Source organism: Oryzias melastigma, linkage group LG11 (genome assembly GCF_002922805.2).
Source record: "Oryzias melastigma strain HK-1 linkage group LG11, ASM292280v2, whole genome shotgun sequence".
NCBI lineage: Eukaryota > Metazoa > Chordata > Actinopteri > Beloniformes > Adrianichthyidae > Oryzias > Oryzias melastigma.
This window is the reverse complement of record NC_050522.1, coordinates 11,370,426-11,388,879: the sequence shown is the minus strand read 5'-3', so window position 1 is coordinate 11,388,879 and position 18,454 is coordinate 11,370,426. Positions and strand designations below refer to the sequence as shown.

Here is an 18,454-nt window from a genome sequence, read left to right as displayed (position 1 = left end):
AAAAAATGTCCTGCCTTTAAATAACTCTATGCCTAAAAGTTTTTATCATCTTTCCAGTTTTCCCTGCCAATTTAAAGTTCAGTGCAAATGAAATTCTTTATTTTCCAGTTTGGGAACTTTGTGGGTCAGATCAATGGGGGATTGATTTGGTTGAGACAAGGTACCATGCCATCGCATCACCTGTAAGTGTGGTTTCATTGAGCTGTTGGGTTGTCATCTGTTCTTTTTTGCATAATCCCAGAGCAATGTCCACATGTATTGATCACAACCTTTGCCCCTTGCTGATTGGTATGGCCACTCAATGGCATAAAGACGTTTCCAATATGCTTGAGGACTGTAGTTAACCCTTTAACATCCGAGCTTTAACTTCTGTGTTGACATTCTTTGGACTACTGTAACTTTTCAACCAATAATGCAACTAACATAAAAGCAAAAAATCTGATGCTATGTTCATAGCGGGCTTGGCCATGCATCCCCTTTAAGTCCATTTTCAGGCTCTGTGTTTCATATATCAGAATATAACGTAATGTAATTAATGTTTTGTTGTGGAGAAAAGCAGCTTTGTGCTAATCCAATATCCAAAGTCGCTTTTTTTCTGCATTAGAATCCATTGGAAGTACATTAATTGCGATTTCCAGAAGTTCAAAGACTGTATTTAGGCGTCACTGGCAATGTCTCTGGTGTTAAAGGGTTAACTGTGTGGACTCGTCTTGACTAGCGTTATTCTACCACTCTTTGACTTGTTTCTGCTTAATGTGAAAGGTAGCTCCTCTCAGGAAGACATGGACGACAGATATTTTCTGCAGACTGTAAGTGTAGATCATGTCACGTCAAAAAGTTCTACATAGGTGAATGTCTGTCTTCCTGACCTGATGACTGATTGTTGGTCTTAGAGACATACTGTATTCTGCTCTTAGGTCTATCAAAAGCCTCTTGACATGATTCCTCTTTCTCTCATATGCCTGTCTTTCAAATGTCTATTGGCCTGTCTCAGATTTGAATGGCTCTGTCCATGTGCTCTTGTTCTCTTGCAGCTCGGTGTGCATTCTGGATGGGACTTCTATTTCTGGCCAATTATTTTCTTGGCCTGTCTCGAGCTTCTCTTCAGTCTACCAGCTAGAACTACAGTTTTTGCTCAGCAGTTTGTTACGAAACAGAAAGGTTTCGCGTACACAGAATTGTGACAATCTCAAAAAGTAACATACTATGACACATGGGGATGAAGTGATTCATGCTTCTGTTTATTTTAAGCACAACTAAATATTATTTAACATTTAATAAAGGAAAAAAGTAAAATAATGAGAACAATAACTGTTGGTTGACGTGTAAAAATAAAACACAAGCGATAAAATAAGAGGGCTGTACTTAGAATGGTGAAATAATACTGACCATTCAGTTTGGGGCTTGGGGTCCCTATTACAGGTTTCACAGGTTTTTTCTTCTCTCCAGCTGCATTCAAAGAAAATATGGAGAAACATGGAGGAGAAATACAATTCACTGTCAAAACTTTAGGAGAGTAAGAAATTTTCAAAATACAAAATCAGTTCTATACACACTTTATGCTAAATTACGACGAGGACAACAGTATTAGTTACTATTATTTACAGTTCTTTTCAAACACAAACAGCACCACAGTACTCTAGCTTGGTCTCCAGAACAGTATGGATGTACATTGAGCTTAAAATGAGTTATAACATCTATTGTAATAAAACACATTACAAGCCATGAGCTGAACTCTATTGATCCATCTATATATATAGCTAAAACACAAGATCATAAGTATTAATACAATGAAAAGTTATGTCTGGTTGTCTGGTCTGGAGTTAAAGTTGAGTATCTGCACAATTCGGTACAGACGGCGTGCTGTGAGAGGGCCCCAAATCTCACTTTAACACAGTGAGATTTATTGGTTGAAAGAACAACATGAGGACTTTTTTTTCTATTTGCAAGAAACTATTCTGGACATCAGAAAGGCTCAACTCTGGTCCTTGTGAGCCATATCTCTACTTGTTTTCAAACTTACTTGCCCCAGCTGTTGTTGATCATTTATGCTCCTGACTGACTGAACACATTTAAATCGGGTATTTAGCAGCAACCCAGTAAGTAAAAGTTATCTGAACACAAAAAAGGCTGAAGCTTTCGAAGACCAAGGATAAGTTGCTCTTGCTTGTGTAATGATTTCTTAAAAAAAAAAAAAAGGGTGAGTCCAATAGTCCATCATAACTCACCCTCTTGTTTCATTTTGTCTTTAAATAAGACACAATCAAATTTTGGTTTTCTTTAAGTTCCACTCCGATCATCTTTTGATCTATTTTAAAAACATTTACAGTGCTCTTTTAATGGTGATTATAGCTTTTTTTGGTAAAATAAACTGACATAGTTTCTGCAGAGTGGCAGTAATTCATTCAAAATTTGCCTTTGAGTTGTGGGAGGGACTGTTGGAGCAGAGAAACCCCCATCCCCCATTTCCACCCCCCACAACTGAGCCACCTGTTTCCCAATTTCCCAACTGCCTTTTTTTTTCGTCTGCTCCTGATTCAAAACGAAATGCAGTTTTGAGCCTAATTTTCTTCACGTGTCCTCCATTATCAGAAAAAAGCCACAAGAACATGTTAAAAACACAATTTTCATCAGAGTGGGTCTTAAAGTGAAGCGGTGAGAAATCAGGCCATCGAGGAAATGCCCATCATGCTGAAGCTGACATTAGGTGAGTCACCCACCTCGACACACAGGCATTTTTCCAGTCCAAGTGCCATCATTCTTGCAGACTCTGTGTTCTGAGCCTCCTGCCAGGAAGTAGCCATGCTGACAGCTGTAGACCAGGGTGTAGCCAAAGCCAGGAAGATCCATCCCCACCACATCCACATGGAGTGGGCTCTCTGGCTGCTTACAAGCATGAGCTAGAGTTTGAGAAAGTAAACATTTTAGCATGAGTTGGATGGATGGGAAAAGGGAAAAGGACTGAAGAGCTTCAAAGAATGATTCCTACGGATGCACTCGGGTTGCGTTCCGCTCCATGTAAGGTCTGGTTGGCAGGTTCTGGAGGAAGATCCCTGAATTAAATGTCCAGGCTGGCAGTGAAATGACACTATGCTCCCCACCTAGATACAAACAGAGACAGAAGCACACACAAACGAAAATTAAAAGGAGTTTTGCTGGCTAATGCTGAAAGAGCCTAAATACCGTTCGAGGAAGTCGATGGCAGAGGATGCTATGATAGATAACTCTAATTTAGCTTATGGGGGACAGTACTTATAAAAGATGGATTAGTGTTGTGCTAAAAAATACATTACCAACTAAATGCTTACTTCTAATTACTTTAAAGGACTGTGAAGAGGGCCTTGACTTGGACAGTTATTAAAAAAGTGCATGAATGCCTGATCAGCTATGACCTACAGATACCACAATAGCTAAGTACTACTTTTTATTCACATATTTATTAGCATTTTTGAATTGCCTCATTTTTTGGAGTATAAGTCACATTTTTTTGGCATGGTTTGGTCAGGGGTGCGACTTATATGTGATTTTTTTAAAACATAAATGGGATCATTTGTTTTCCCTTTAGTGGTTGCTTTCCAGTAACAACCAATAGAGGGCACTGTAGGCATATGCATCAGTATTTGCTACTGACAATAATGCAGAAGAAGAAGCGCCGTCCAAATCTAACATGGAGGTGAATCTGATTGTTTTCTTCCTAAACTTTAGGAAACTTGTTTATATTTGCATCAAAACTTTATTATTCTTGATTTTATTTTATCGTTCTTTTGACTAATGCTGAACAGTAAGCCGTTACAGAGACACGGAAGTACCGATGAAAAGTCATCCCGAAGAGTCATTCAGAGTAGAAGTAGGTTTTAGAAGAACTTATATATACTTATATATATATATATATATATATGATTAAAATATGACATATAATAAATGTAAAAAAAAAATATATATCATATATTTCTTCTTTATTATACATTTTTCGGCTCCTGCGAGTTGTACAAGGATAACTTCCTTCTTAATTTGTTCCCATTCGTGAGAAAACACTTTTTTTTTCCTTTTAATGTGAAATAAAATAAAACTAAATGCATGAGTTATCCTCAGTGCCTTAGGCTTTTCCTCCTGACAGTGTTATCAAAGCAAACCCAGTTTGTGACAGGCTGGGGACTGCTGTTTCACAATATTCCCTCCCTCTGTTCCTTATCTCCTTTGCTGCCTGCAACATTGATTCCTAACTACCAAATGAAGGTAAATTATGCTGAAATATGCCTGAGAAGTACTTTTTAAAAGGAGCAGTGGGGCGTATTATAATTTCTCTCATAATACACCAGGCTGTTAAACGTCCCTCAGTAAAGGAGGGCTGCATTAAATCACTTTTGTAATTAGTTTGTCGGCCAAATACCCCTCCAAATGCTCAGTTATTTGTTTTGAATAAAGCGAGAAACTCAAACCCAAGATCTCTTTAGGGGAACAGAGCTGTCCAAATGTTTCAGACACTGAGAGCAAAACGCTTGCAGAAATATTATCAGGTTTTGGTTTTTTTTCCCACACAAAGGAAAGTAGAAAAGCAAAGCTGGAATTTCAAATTTGTTTTAGTCAAACACTGGGGTGGCCTCTCGGGCAATCTTTTTCTAGTATTATTGTGTTTTAGTTTTTAACTTTTCCTTCATAGTTTCCAAATTAACTTGATTTTAAGTTTGCCTTCTGAAGTCTTTATAACTGGAATGCAAAAAGTACAAGTCTGTTTATGTCAATTTTAACTTAATTGTTGCCTTTCCACTAATCTCAGCTGTTATTACTTAGTCTTGCCTTAACCCTGTATAACCATCAGTATTATATTTGATACATTCATTTCTGAGACCAAAATGATCAAAATTTTCCTTACAAACCAATTGTTTCACCTTGTTCATGTTTTCTGCACTGTAGTTCATCAGCATTCCACTAGAGGCAGTAGAAGGGCTTTTCCTACTCATTTCAAAATGGCTGCCTCCGTGAAATCTATAAAACAATTTTGGCGGGAAAACTTTTTTGCTAATTTTCAAAACTTTGTGGTGCAAAAAAACTCATCTGTTGTTATTTATTATTTTAAACCATTACTTTCTAGATTTAAATAATGCTAAATTTGTGGATAATTCATTCTTTATAATGCAGCTGAATATGGATACATGTGTGGATCAAATTTGAGACAATGGGCAAATAAGGAGTTTTCCTGAACACTCATCTATATGTTTGCAGCTTAAACTAACATTGTTATGAGCAAACACTTATGGATCATAAAGGATATATCTTACAAAAAAAATTGCTGAAGATTTTATCAGAAATGTAAAAAAAAAAAAAAAATCTTAACTTCAATCATTTTGAATCTTATGTCATTTGTTTACGTAGTGGAATTTCCAGGTTTAACCTTTATAAGATTTTTATATCAATTGTTTGCTAATTACAACAGAATTTGTTTTTTTTTGTTCAGAATTGTTCTTCTTAAACCTAAAAATATAGTATTTTCTGAGGTGAGATTCGCTGTATCTGGAAGAAAATATTGTTCCTTTATCAAAAGTTTTGGACTGTGACTCACAACATCAGTTCTTCCATTGACTTTCTAATTTCATTTAAAGAAAGTTGACTCAGACCAAACCTCACAATGGAAGCTTACCTTGAAACCAAAAGTTCGATTTAAGGAACCGTAGCGTGGAGTTCCTGGGTTTTCACAGCTTGTTCTTGTTGGTTCTGATTAAAGAAAAAAAGAGAAAGAAAAACCAAAAAGAAAACAGAAGTTTAGGCAATTAAAGACAAAATATATCAGGGATGCAAATAAGCAGCAATTTTTCCACATTCTTCTCCATGTTGTCATGGTAACAGTGGGTCATATGTGAAATCTGGACAGCAGGGGGCAGTAGTGATGTGTCAGAAAAAGCAGCAGAGCCTGCTCCAGCAGGGGTGTGTGTCTGTGTGTGCGCGGTAGGGTCATCAGCATGTAGAGCACATCCTTACTCAGAGCTCGATTCAATACAGCTTCCGAAATGACAGATTCACTCTTCACTTCTCTTTCCCTCTCCTCCTCTAACTTTCTATCTGCCCCAACTCTTTTTTCTCTATCCCTCTTTCTGTCTCCTTTTTTTGCCTCCCTTTGTACCCTCTCTTTTCCTCCCCCTCTCTGTCCCTTCATGACACCACCTCTTCTTTGCCCACCCCCTCCTTTAACCTCGTCTGTCTTATTTAAGGAGCAGGCTGCTTTAGCTCAAAACTCATTCTGTTGCAGTCACATGGTAATATACATCACACACTAACATACAGCCGCAATCACGCACTAATAAATCACATTCACACACACGCGGGCAGCGCTGCACTGCATTCTGAGCTCATTTGGATCATGGATAAAAAACTGAAGCAGCTCTGTGAATCCCTCTGTGTGAGCGAGTGCAACAGTGTTGGTCTCAGATATAAACCTGAAATGGAGCAGAGGGATGAAACTTGTACTGTGGCTTCTTCTCCTTCAGCTGTTATACATTAAGTCTTTGTATCAGTTGTACAAGCCTTTGTAGCTAGCTTTTGTTTTAAAATATATACATACATTCGATGATATGAAAGAACAAAGTATTCTCATTCTTCACCCTACACGTCACTTTTTGATGTTTTGGTGTCCCCTACTCGTCATTTTTTGACGTGCTGGCCGTTCCCATTAAATCAGGGACCCCTAACCTCTGGGCCATGAATCGCTACCGGTCCAGGGGCTGCTTAGTACCATGCCACAGACAGGGAAAAATAACTTACATTATATAGAAGAGCACATATGTTTTGGGAAATATATTACTATTTATATTTTAGCTTGAACACAATCATAATAAACAACTTGTGTCTTATTTTGTGCAACAAATAATATACACTTTTGTGCAAATCAGTAATACTACTTCTTTGACAAGCATTGACTCCAATTGAATTTTAATTATCTGTAAAATTCCGTGTTAGCAGTAGTAAACATGAAAAGCAGTGCCACAACTTAGTGCAAAATTGTTGTAAACAACAGAACAAAAACTAAATCATTCAAGTAGCTGCCAGGCATATTGATGCTCACAACAGCCAGTCTCACAATGCGCACCACCTAAGGAACGTCTCACCAAAGGATGACGAATATAATGTCTAAAGCCTCTTCAAACAAAAATAAAAGATCACTACTTGGTGAGAACCCATGGAGAATCAATCACAGCACTAAATATCGCGATATATTGCGATATTTAATATTTTGAAAACATATTTAAAACTTGCTTAGTGACGTGAGGTTTGGACGCAAAAAGCCCAAAACGCGCAAATACGCACATTAACATAGAATTTATTTGGAAGTTGTCGCTTGAACGTGTGTAACCGAGGCCAGTGTGAACGTAGCACACTTTTTTATACTTTGTTTGGTCATGCTAGGATAGATAAAGCTAGAAACACATGATGTAGACCAGGGTGCCCAACATGTTGCCATCAACCAAAGGAGGTTTGGGTAGATTGTGTGCCTTCTATAATAAATGAATCCTAAGATATATGTATTTTAAATTGCCATCAGCCAATCATCATCCTCGTTGGAAAGGACGTCACTTGATTAACATAAACAAAAGCTAATCGAACATCCTTTGATACATATGTCAGTGCACATGCATGGTCAACAACACTGCTTTTCTTCCTTCCAAACTTCAGTATCAGACTCCTAACTGTTGACGTCGCTGCTAATGCTTTATTTTTCTCGACTGGCACGAGGTCGGTGACTGGAAAAAACCTCGACCAGAACGCATACGAAATGTTTCTGTTTGTTGCATACTGAGTGGCTGTTGACACCTACGTACACACGGGTCCATTTCAACAAGCTGTTAAAGCAAAATAGTAACTTTTTTTCATCCTTTAATGTCCAGTGGGATTGTTTAAAGTTTGTGCTTTCATTTTATCTCCCTTTATCCAAGAGTAGCATGACGATCCATTGAAAAGTAGTATGTGAACATCAAGTTCCTCTACGTTCCTTTTATACTGCCTACACCTTCTCCAGAAAAATGTAGCTATCAGATTAGAATTCAAATTGTTGTTCTTGCATTTAGCTGCACATTCTTGACAAAGTAGAACAAATTAAAACAATAAACAAGTGTCTGCGAAAAATATTGTTCTTGGTGGATAGTAGACAGCTTAGTAATCATGGGAAAATAGGCGCTGAGTGAACTCCACTTCACAGTGTGGACTTAGCATTGCGTGACAATCCTTTGTCATTTCAGCTGCTGAGTCCTCAGATGTCTAACTGGCGAGAGGCAAACGACTATGAAAGTCATTCAACCAGATTCAAACATGTAAAGCACATTTTACAGTTTTTTTTTCTTTCATTCCATTTGGTGCATTTCATTTGTGACATCAAATGGCACGCTATTCATCCATGCACATACAGAACCACCTCAAGGTATTTCTGCCATTTGCTCTTTACAATCAATTCAAAGAAGCTAAGCACCAGCCTTACTGTGGAGCAAAAAAAAACAATTTAGCAGTCATCAATTCTTCAAGTCGTCTCACTTGAAAAGATGACGGAGATCTTTAATGTTCATCGTAGATACACTTCAACTATGATAGAAGGAAAAAAATGAATCTTGGAAATTGCATTATTTCAACACTTTTTTTTTTTGCATAATGTTGCAGAAAATAAGTATTTGGCCTTTAGCTTGTAATTTTACCCTGGTTGACTGTGACTGAGGTCAAATGTACATGTTGAACAGATTGTTGGTGGTATTTTGACCCATTATTTCATGCAGATCTTCCGAAAAGCTGTCATGCTTTGGGGCTGTCGCTTGGCAATACGGACTATTAAACTCCCTACGGAGATTCTCTATTGGGATTACGGAGATTCTCTATTGGGATTACGTCCGGAGACTGGCTTGGCAACTCCACAACCATAAACAGCTTTTTATGTAGCTACTTCTTCATTTCCCAGGCAGTTTGTCATTGTCAGGTTGACAGATTCTTCCTCATGGTAAGAGGTTTTTGCCCAAAATTTCACCATACATGACCCATTCATCCTTTTCCTTAACATGGATTAGCAGTCCTGTCCCCCTTGCCAAAAAGTTGCCAAAAGCATGATTTTCCCACCCCCTTACATCACAGTGGTGTTCCTCGAGGGCCAGCACATTCTCATTCCCAAGTCGTCACATCTTGATGCGTAGTTAAGGACCCCTGTGTGTCACATTTTGACATTTTGGGTGTCCCCAACTCATCGCTTCTTGATGTGCTGGCTGTTCGTAAAATCAAGGATCCGCAACCCTCGGGACGTGGTACGGCACGCGGACTGGTCCTCAGGACGCAGCTAGTACCACTACCTTAACCCAGTACCAGTACCCTAACCAGGTATTAGATGGGATACTGTACGCGGTACCAGCTGCAGTACCGGCCCTGTACCAGACGTAAACAGGCCCTAGACGTGGTACCGGACGCAAACTTGTTCCGAGTTAGGGTTAGGGTATCGGTACTGGGTTAGGGTATTGGTGCCCTCCACGTCCCGTTACGGACCAGTTTTGGTTCATGGCTCGGAGGTTGGGACCCATGATTTAATGGAAACAGCCAACACGTCATAAAATGATGAGTTAGGGATGCCCAAAATGTAAATTTTGATGCATAGGGGTCTTTAACCAAACGTCAATAGTTGACGAGGTGGGAGTGAGAACGTGTTGAGAATGCAGCTCAGCATTCTTCCCCCTCCAAACATGACCAATGGTGTTCTTAGTTTCTTCTTTTTTTCCGGTTCCGGGTCACGAGCAGACGTGTGTCTCCAGCTCTCCTCAACTTAAAGTTTTTTAAAGTTGCCTAAAAGCGACTTTAATCACCAAGCTACAGCAACAACTACCGCAACGAGGAGAGTTGAACATGGCACCGAAGAAAAATCTTGAAGCTGATCTGGCAGAGGTTAAAACCGCGTTAGCCGACATCCAGTCTCGGCTAACCCCTTCTCTTCTGCGTGATGCTAAGCTTGAAGCTCTGCTGGCGCTCGAAGCTAAGCTAACACCACTGCTCCAAATCGTGGAAGATTTCCGTCAAGAAAAGGCACGTAACGAACAACGAGATGGACCACCGGACGTTACAAAGCCTTTGGAAATAAAATCCATGGAAGACTTCGAGAACTGTGGGATTACGCATGTTTGACCCTTTAATTCAAGCAAAAAGTGAAATGTGAACTCAAAAACCGCTGGATACGACCTCTGACCCAATTCTGAGCTTCAGAACTCGAGCACATTTCCCTTGAAATGGGACCTTCACAGTCTCTCAGTCAAAACAACAAAGAAGAACCGTTACGTGGCCTTAAACTTGTTCCTAAGCAGTGATGTAGCACTGATTCTGATTAAAAAAAAAATATATATTTTATTTTATTTTGTAATTTTTTATCCTTTTCTTTTCAACTTATTTTTTTTATGATAATGATTTTAATGAAAACAATCTGCACTAATTGTATTTTTTTTATTAGAATATTTTGATTTTTTCTTCGTGGATGCTTTGAAACTTGATGACATTAATGATTTCAATGATCCTTAATAGCCTGATTTTATTAATATTTGATATTAAGTCCTGAACCGGATATTGATAATTCATGTAGAGAAAATGGTCGAGTCGGGGTGGGATTATATAAGTTCGCTTCCTTCCACTCCCTTTCAAGTGATCAACTTGTGATTCACTAAGTGATATGTTATGTATGTATTATGACCTGATTGCTTGAAATAAACCATTTCATTCATTCATTCATTCATTCATTCATTTCATTCATTCATTCATTCTAACCACATTATATCTCCCAGTCCTCCTCTAGATCATCCAGTTGAACTCTGGCTAACTTAAGATGGATCCGGACATGTGTTGGCTTAGGCAGGGGGACCTCTTGAGCACTGCATGATTTGAATCCATGACAGCATAGTATGTAACTAAGTCATGTCATTAACTGGTTCACCCTCTATAGTTCTTAACCAATCTCACGACCATTTGTACATCACAAGGTGAGATCTCGCATGGAGCCCAAGGTAAAGGGAGATAGTCAGTGGTTTTCCAATCATTTTTCCAATGATGATATCTTCTCACCGAGATGCTTGCTTATGATAGATTGGGTCATCACAGTCTTATTCAAGTCTACAATCTTGTCTCCGGTGTCTTTCGACAGCTCTTTGGTCTTAGCCGTGGTGGAGAGGTTGCAGTCCAAATGCTTAAAGTAGTAAACTTTTATAGAGATAACAAGTTCAAACCGTTGCCATTAATTTGAGTGGAAGATAGAAGAGATTCTTAAAAAATCTGCGAGGACCAGAATTTTTGCTTGTTTTTAGAAGCTAAATACTTATTTTCTGCACCATTAAACAAATTAAGTATTTGAAAATCAAGCAACGTGATTTCTTGGATCCATTTTTAACATTCTGTCTCTCATATTTGAAGTGTATGATAAACATTACAGATCATCTCTTTAGGTGGACAATCAGTGATTGCTAAGTATTTATTTTGCTCTAGAGCAGGGGTCGGCACCTTTAAGAGTAAAAGATCTAATTGGGCTCATTTTCTACTGATCAAAACCTAGAAGGAGCTGCAGTCTTATTTTAGTCTTTATGAAATTTGCATTAATTACTTTTTTTTTAGTTATAATAAATATGAATTTTGTCTATTTTTTGGCATGAACAAAAGGAAAAATACAAAAAAAGATTTTTTTTTTTTATTTATTTACTTTTGTAACGTTTGACAGAAGCTCAAATAACTTCCTTTCAAAATAAAAGATGCTCTGTGCCAAACAGGATCATGTCAGTGCAACTCTAGGCAACTAGTAACCAATGTTGTGCAGCACAAGATAATACTGTAAGTGCTTTTAACTCATAGAAGATCAAACATTTTACCAAAGTTTTAATTTACATATAAAATCTCAGCATTCTGGAGGAAGCGTTGAGCAAACAAAACATCTTCAGGTCAACTGGGATTCAAAAACTCACATAGTTTATCATTGTGCACCTCAGCCATCAATTTATAAATTTAACTAATCTAAATTAAATGAATGCCAACTAAGTAATCCTTACTTTAAAAATTGCAATTTTATTTTTCATTTATTTATAATTTTTTGCTCTTTTCCCTCAGTAGTCTTACACCACTGGGTTTTGCTATTTTAATGTGGGGTTGGACCTTGGTAGTCTTAGTTTGCAGGCTTTGTTTATTTGTTTTTTTAGGTAGTTTTGGTTAGGCAGCCATTAGCAGGGAGCTGGTGACTCAGACGGTTGACATGGCTGCTCAGGAGTCTCTCTGACTTATTTTATGTTTGGCCAAGGAGCAAATATGGAGATAAAAGAGCCAAGTGTGGTTCTGGAGCCACAGGTTGCAGACCCCTGGTCTAGAGTATGTTTACTGTGAACCTGAAACCTTTTAACTATTTCCTGCAATTGTTTGCATATTGGTGTGTTTATAACTGTTTGTATTTTCTGTAAGATCATTTCTATTTCATTCATCAATCTTCCTCTATGGAGGCTGTCCGAATGTCATTTTCATTGCCCTAATTTTTTTTTATTTCACATTACTGATTAGATTTGGGCAAGGTATAGAGATCAGTATCCAACTTAATCTGGGATTAAAAAAAAAAAAAAAAAACTATGAAAGTTAGTAAAAGTGACAAACTATTGGAAAAAAGACAGCTGTTAATTACTGTTGGGCTGTCAACCTTATCATAGTAATCATCAACGGTTCGACCAAATTAACTAGAATAAACTTCACTAAATTATTGAATTTAGTGTTGTTCTGTTTACTGAAACCCTTCGTGCCACACTTATAAATTGTGTTAACTAATCACACAGTACTATTCAAAAGACTTAGGAACTAATAATTTACGGCACTGACTTAACATTTTTGCGATCTTTTTCTTCTGGTCTTACTGACTTGCAGACTTTATGACAGCTTCTTTTTGTTTTTCTCTATTTAATTTAACTTTTTTCGGTTAGTCCTTGTATCGGAAAACATTTTTTAATTATGCATAGCCACAACATCCTTTACCTTTGTGTGCTTGAACCATTCATAGGTCAGTGTTTAGTGGCTCAACAAGCAATCAGAGAAAATAAAAAGAAAAGCATCCCTCTGAAAATGCTTCAGGTAAGAAGAACAGAGAAAAAGGACGACAAAAAAAAAAAAGCTTTGAACAAATTTCTGCAAGTCTTGAAAACTATTGCACAAGGCCACTTCAAACGATTACATGAAAGTCTGGCTCTTTGAAAGCCAATGCAGTACAAAAAAAGAGGGGAACTAGACGGGAACTCGTTTCCAGTAGTGTAAATAAAAACAGTCCCTTTTAAAAATGACGAATTGTGTCGTAAGAGCATTCCAAACAAATGCCACCGCACTGTAGAGAGAGGTCAGACTGTGTGAGATAATCACATTATTTATCAAACAAATCACGCGTACAGCAAAGAAAAAAAAATGGCAAAAAACACTTTGTTATGCAATGCTTTGATATGTAAGATTCTAATTTTACTAAAATACCCCTTGAAATTTTTCACTTAGAAGTTGGGAAGCTCTGCTTGACCAACCAGCGTGGTTTTTAGGTTCAGTCAAGACTTTGAAGTGAGGAACATACTTGTGCCTGGGGACTCTAGGCTGAGCTCCAGCCAGTAGTGTGCAGATGTACATACTGTAAGAAGAGCACTTCAAAAAAATAGGATTCATGTTGAATCCGACCTTACATAATCAAAAGACATCTTGTAAGATGAATGTAATGCAAGCTTAAATATTTGGTTCTGTAAGGTTATTAGAGGAGTCGTCCCACATGGAAACTGGAAACGAGTCAAGCAGGGGAGTAGGACCATTTCTCACCAATGTTGGGATGTGTACCACTAACAAAATAGTTGAATGTGTTTTAATCATCATCATATAAACTTGAGTTTTAGCTCCAGTGTGGACATTCTTCCAAACAAACTACACATTCATAATAAAAAGACTACTGGGAACGGTTTTTAAAACGAAAAAAATATATAGTTGGAGTGGGACTTTAAGACTACATAAATACCTTTGTACCGCCTTGACTTTTAAAAAATTGCAAAATTTGTATCTACATGTATTTACTGTCTATACACGGTAAGGTAATTATGCATTCACGTACCAATACAACGCGGTTGTGTTCCACTCCAGGTACCGTCGCTTTCACAACGTCTTGTTGCCGTGCCAACAAGAATTAAAGGCGGAGAACAGCTGAAGGACACCTCTGATTGGTAGATGAAACTCCGCCCCTCTCTGGAACCCCCAACTGGAGTACCCGGGTCCCCACAAAACTTAGCTGCAAGTGGCGAGATAAAAACAGAAGAATTACTGCAAATAATGTAGACTTCTGGGATGACCAAGGACAAAATTAGAAAATTTTATTGTGGTTTCCTGGCTGCCCTTTATATTGGTTCTTGAGCCAAGTCAAAGGTGTGCTAGCTAAATGTGCCTTTTTATGCTTACGTAAGCACTGTGGCAGCATTCCATTCCAAGTTCCATTAGATACACAGGTCAGGACAGCGGGGAAGGAGAGCTCGTATCCAGGTGAGCAGCTGTAACTCACACTGCTGCCCCATTCAAAGTCGCTGCCCTGCAGTGCTCCATTGCTGATGGCAGGGGGAGACAGGCAGGTCACCGCTGGCAGGAAGAGACAGGTGGGGAAGAGAAGACGGTTAAGAAAATCAGAAGCTTCTTTGCAATTGCAACATAAATTCCCTGCATAGCGGGAATAGCTAAACTTCACAGGTGACAAATTTCTACTTACTTTTTATTAGTTCATAAATTAATTGCAATGAAGTCTTCAAAATAAAAGCTTTTGAGGAGTAGAATTGTTAGGAATTTTAGTTGAAAGTGAAAACATCATGTTGAAAACTACATTTAGTTGTCGTTTTTGTCATCAATTAAAAGTGAGCAATTTCAAATGAAATCTTTTCTTAAGCCATCCCCTTGTTAATTAACAACTGGCTTGGCCTTTTCGTGCTCCCATTTTAACACCCCGATACACAGACTTCAACGCCCCAGAATGCAGACACAAGCCAAAAAGCTTTTCACAATTAAAGCACAGAAAGCTGCTTATCATAACTGGAAGGGACTGTAGGATATGGCATAAATTCATGAATTACCTGTACAAATTGGCATACTTCCACTCCATGTTCCATTATGGGTGCACATCCTCACAGGTGATCCATCTTCCTCCATCCTGTATCCTGGCTGGCACTGGAACGTAACATTCTGGCCTATTGTAAAGTCTTCTCCGTAACGCAGACCATTGGCTGGCACACCAGGATCGCCGCAGTTTATCACTGGAAAAGAGAGTGGACAAAATGAGAAAAAGACTTTTACCTTCTCAAATTTGATCTTTTTTGTGATAAATCATTCTCACTGTAACTCATATAAAGCTAAAAAAAAAATTCACTAAATTAGTAGACTTAAATACTTTTCAAATATTGTTCAAAATGACAATAATTCTGGAAAAATATTTTGAAAACAAAGATATGTTACTACTGATGTAAAAGATTAGATTTTGAATTTTATCAAATACAATTTATATTGAAAAGGTCCAAAACTAGAAAAAAAAACAATTTTCGGTATCAGCTATAAAAATAGACACATCCTCAACTACAATAGTTTGAAAACCAAAAATATAAGAAGATGGGACGATAAAGACAAATTAATTTTAAGAAGTTTAGATGGAAAAGGGCAAAAAGAATCTTTTCTTTTTGTAATTTATAACCTACATATAAGCCAAGTTTTTCTATTCAGATTTTACTGATTCAATGTGTTGTGTTTTGCATGTATAGGTACAAATCTGTCTATTTATGACTAATTATATAGGCATAATTTACATTAAATATATACATATATATCTCTTGTTGTTTTAATGTTTTGTTTTTCCAATCAAACCGTGAATATTTTTCAAGTTCTGTATATCTATGTGGATATGTATGTCTCTTTTTGTCCTTTTTAGTATGTAGTCTATTTATATATAGTTTTTGGATTTCTTGAAATAAATCAGTTCCAATCCAAAACTTTTTCTACCATCCCCAAAAGGAATTGAAAAAAAGCTAAACACCTACAATTTTAAACTGTTTTATAGAAAAATAAATAAACAAAAACAACAAATCCTGATAGAATGCTGAGGGAAAAATATCTTTTAGCTCACTATCTACAAAAACATTCATTTAGAAACGTGTTTGATCCAAGATTTACTCCAAAAAACATGTTTTAAATAAGACAATTAATATCCAATCGTTGATGGGCTTAACATCCAATTAAATTAACTTTGACTGTCCTGAGACACTTAAGCAGCATAAAGATTTCCCTGTCGGTACATTTAGAGTGTTGTCCTTCATAGTCTAACAACCAGTTCAAATCCAGTTACATCCAACAGAATTGATGCTTTAGTCCCATGTGTACGGGTGCTACGGGTTTTTGAGTATTTTGGGCCCGTGGGGGGTGGTAGACAGGTGCGGGCGCAGGTGTGTCTAGCAGTTCCTTTGAGGCCTGTGAGGCTCCCTCAAGGGACGCCATGAAAACGGAATGTACGATTGTGGTGCGTGTGGTAACTATATCAGGAAGTACTGGTGGTGATAATGTCAACGCATTCTCATTCCCAGGTCGTCACACATTGACGTTTGGTTAAGGACCCGTCTGCGTCACTTTTTGACGTTTTGGGTGTTTTTTGACGTGCTGGCTGTTCCCTCTAAATCAAAGGTCCCTGACCTCCAGGTCGCAAACTGGAACTGGTCCAATACTGAGGCGCGGAGCACACTAGTACCCAAACTCTGTACTGGTACCCTAACCCTATCCTGGCACAGGACACGGTACCAGAGGCTGTACCACACGTGGTACCAGGCGCGAACCAGACACAAACAGTTACTAGGTTAGAGTTAGGGATAGGGTACTTGTTCTGGACGTGTCCCGAGGACCAGTCCGAACAGCCAGCACATAAGAAAAAGTGACAAATTGGGGACACCCACAATGTCAAGAAGTGACACGGAGGGGTCCTTAACCATGTGTCAAAATGTGACGGCTTGGGGAGGAGAATGTGTTGATAATGAATGTTTCAAGCTCTTGTGACGTACGGTAAATGCTGCCCTAAAGCCGTACTCTAGTCCTTAGTAAAGTTTCTCCTCACTAATGGCGTACAACATCCGCAAGAAGCCCACTACGTCATTTCTAAGAGTCAGGCTGTAAGCACGGAGTGTGCAACAGGTGCACAAACAGCATGCACTTTTGACTTGAACAGCACAAAGAAAAATGCATATGATACACCTGTGTCTCAAACACTTTACCTTTACCAACTCTTACGTGTTATATAAGTGTGTGGTATGACCTGTCACCTGCAGCATGCCTGTAGAAAAATTTGCATGAACATTTTTACTCTTTGGGCACATCAAACTTTGTGCAGACGACCTGCCCTGTACAGGTTTGCCCATTTCAGCTCATATCCACCCATAAGGGCGTTTGTAACTAGGGCATGAAGCCTTTTAGTAGCTATGAATACTTGGCCACTGTTAAAGACAGTTATTTGTCTATTTTTTTGTTGTTTAGCACAATAGCAAATAAATAAATGCTGTTATAAAACCAGGTAGATTTGTTTTAAAATAAGCATTCATGTAATGCTCAACTCCTACACTGTGATTTCATTCTTATTGACGAACAGGTATTTTCTGCAGTGCTTTGAAAACAGAAAGTAGTTAAAGTACAGCATTGCCTCGGTCGTACAGTCTTCCACAAATGGAAGAAAACGTTATATTTCAGAGTTATTTGCTCTTTGGAATTTTCCTGCAGAGTTCAAAAAAACAAATTATCTAAAGTAAACAATGGTCAAGGTTATTCATGTCGTTCCATAAAGTAAGTGAAAAAAAAACATAAAGATTCCTGGCTCCTTCCATTACTCAGGGCTTATAACGCTGTAGAATATTTTAAAAGACGGACAACTTAATCCCCATAATGACTTTGGTGATGTTTATGGGTTGCAGAGTTGATGTCACTGCAAAGCAGGAATTATGTAGTCAGAGGCGAGTTTGACATAAAGCTTAGAAACTGCTCTTTGCCCTCCCAGTCACCTCGTGAGTTCACATTTAAAATAATGGCATGAGCGAATATTGCTGCGAACCCTATTGGCTTCTGCCTTATAATGTATTGTTACAGGTACGCAACCATCAGTCATGATATTACAAACATTGACAAATAAAGTGGAAAAAACCTTGTTGATCTTGTTGTTCCCTTGTTGGTGACAGCATAAGGAGGGTGGGAGGCATAAAAAAGGTCTACGACAGGGAGACTAAAGTTTTTCTTCTGCATGCAATTCAAAATCCAATCTTTAAAAATATCGTTAGTCGAAAAAGGACGACATAATTCTTCAAATCTTAACTAAAAGTTCAGCTTGAACAAAATATGTTAAGCTGTTTTAGAGTCCTTTGTCCAAACTATTTACTGCAGGGGTCTCAAACTCAAATCAGCCGGGGGCCGCTGGAGGCGG

The 18,454-nt window shown here is 38.1% G+C and overlaps 1 protein-coding gene across 1 annotated transcript in view; it reads right to left on the bottom strand.

Moving 5' to 3' along the window:
- The window catches only part of csmd3b (CUB and Sushi multiple domains 3b), a gene marked incomplete in the record, with an annotated part of 423,353 nt that overhangs the window by 5,962 nt on the left and 398,937 nt on the right, over positions 1-18,454 (bottom strand). The window contains 7 exon segments of the mRNA XM_024295326.2: positions 1,390-1,449; positions 2,721-2,900; positions 2,990-3,101; positions 5,639-5,712; positions 14,090-14,263; positions 14,431-14,604; positions 15,090-15,269. Coding sequence (XP_024151094.1) covers positions 1,390-1,449; positions 2,721-2,900; positions 2,990-3,101; positions 5,639-5,712; positions 14,090-14,263; positions 14,431-14,604; positions 15,090-15,269 — 954 coding nt within the window.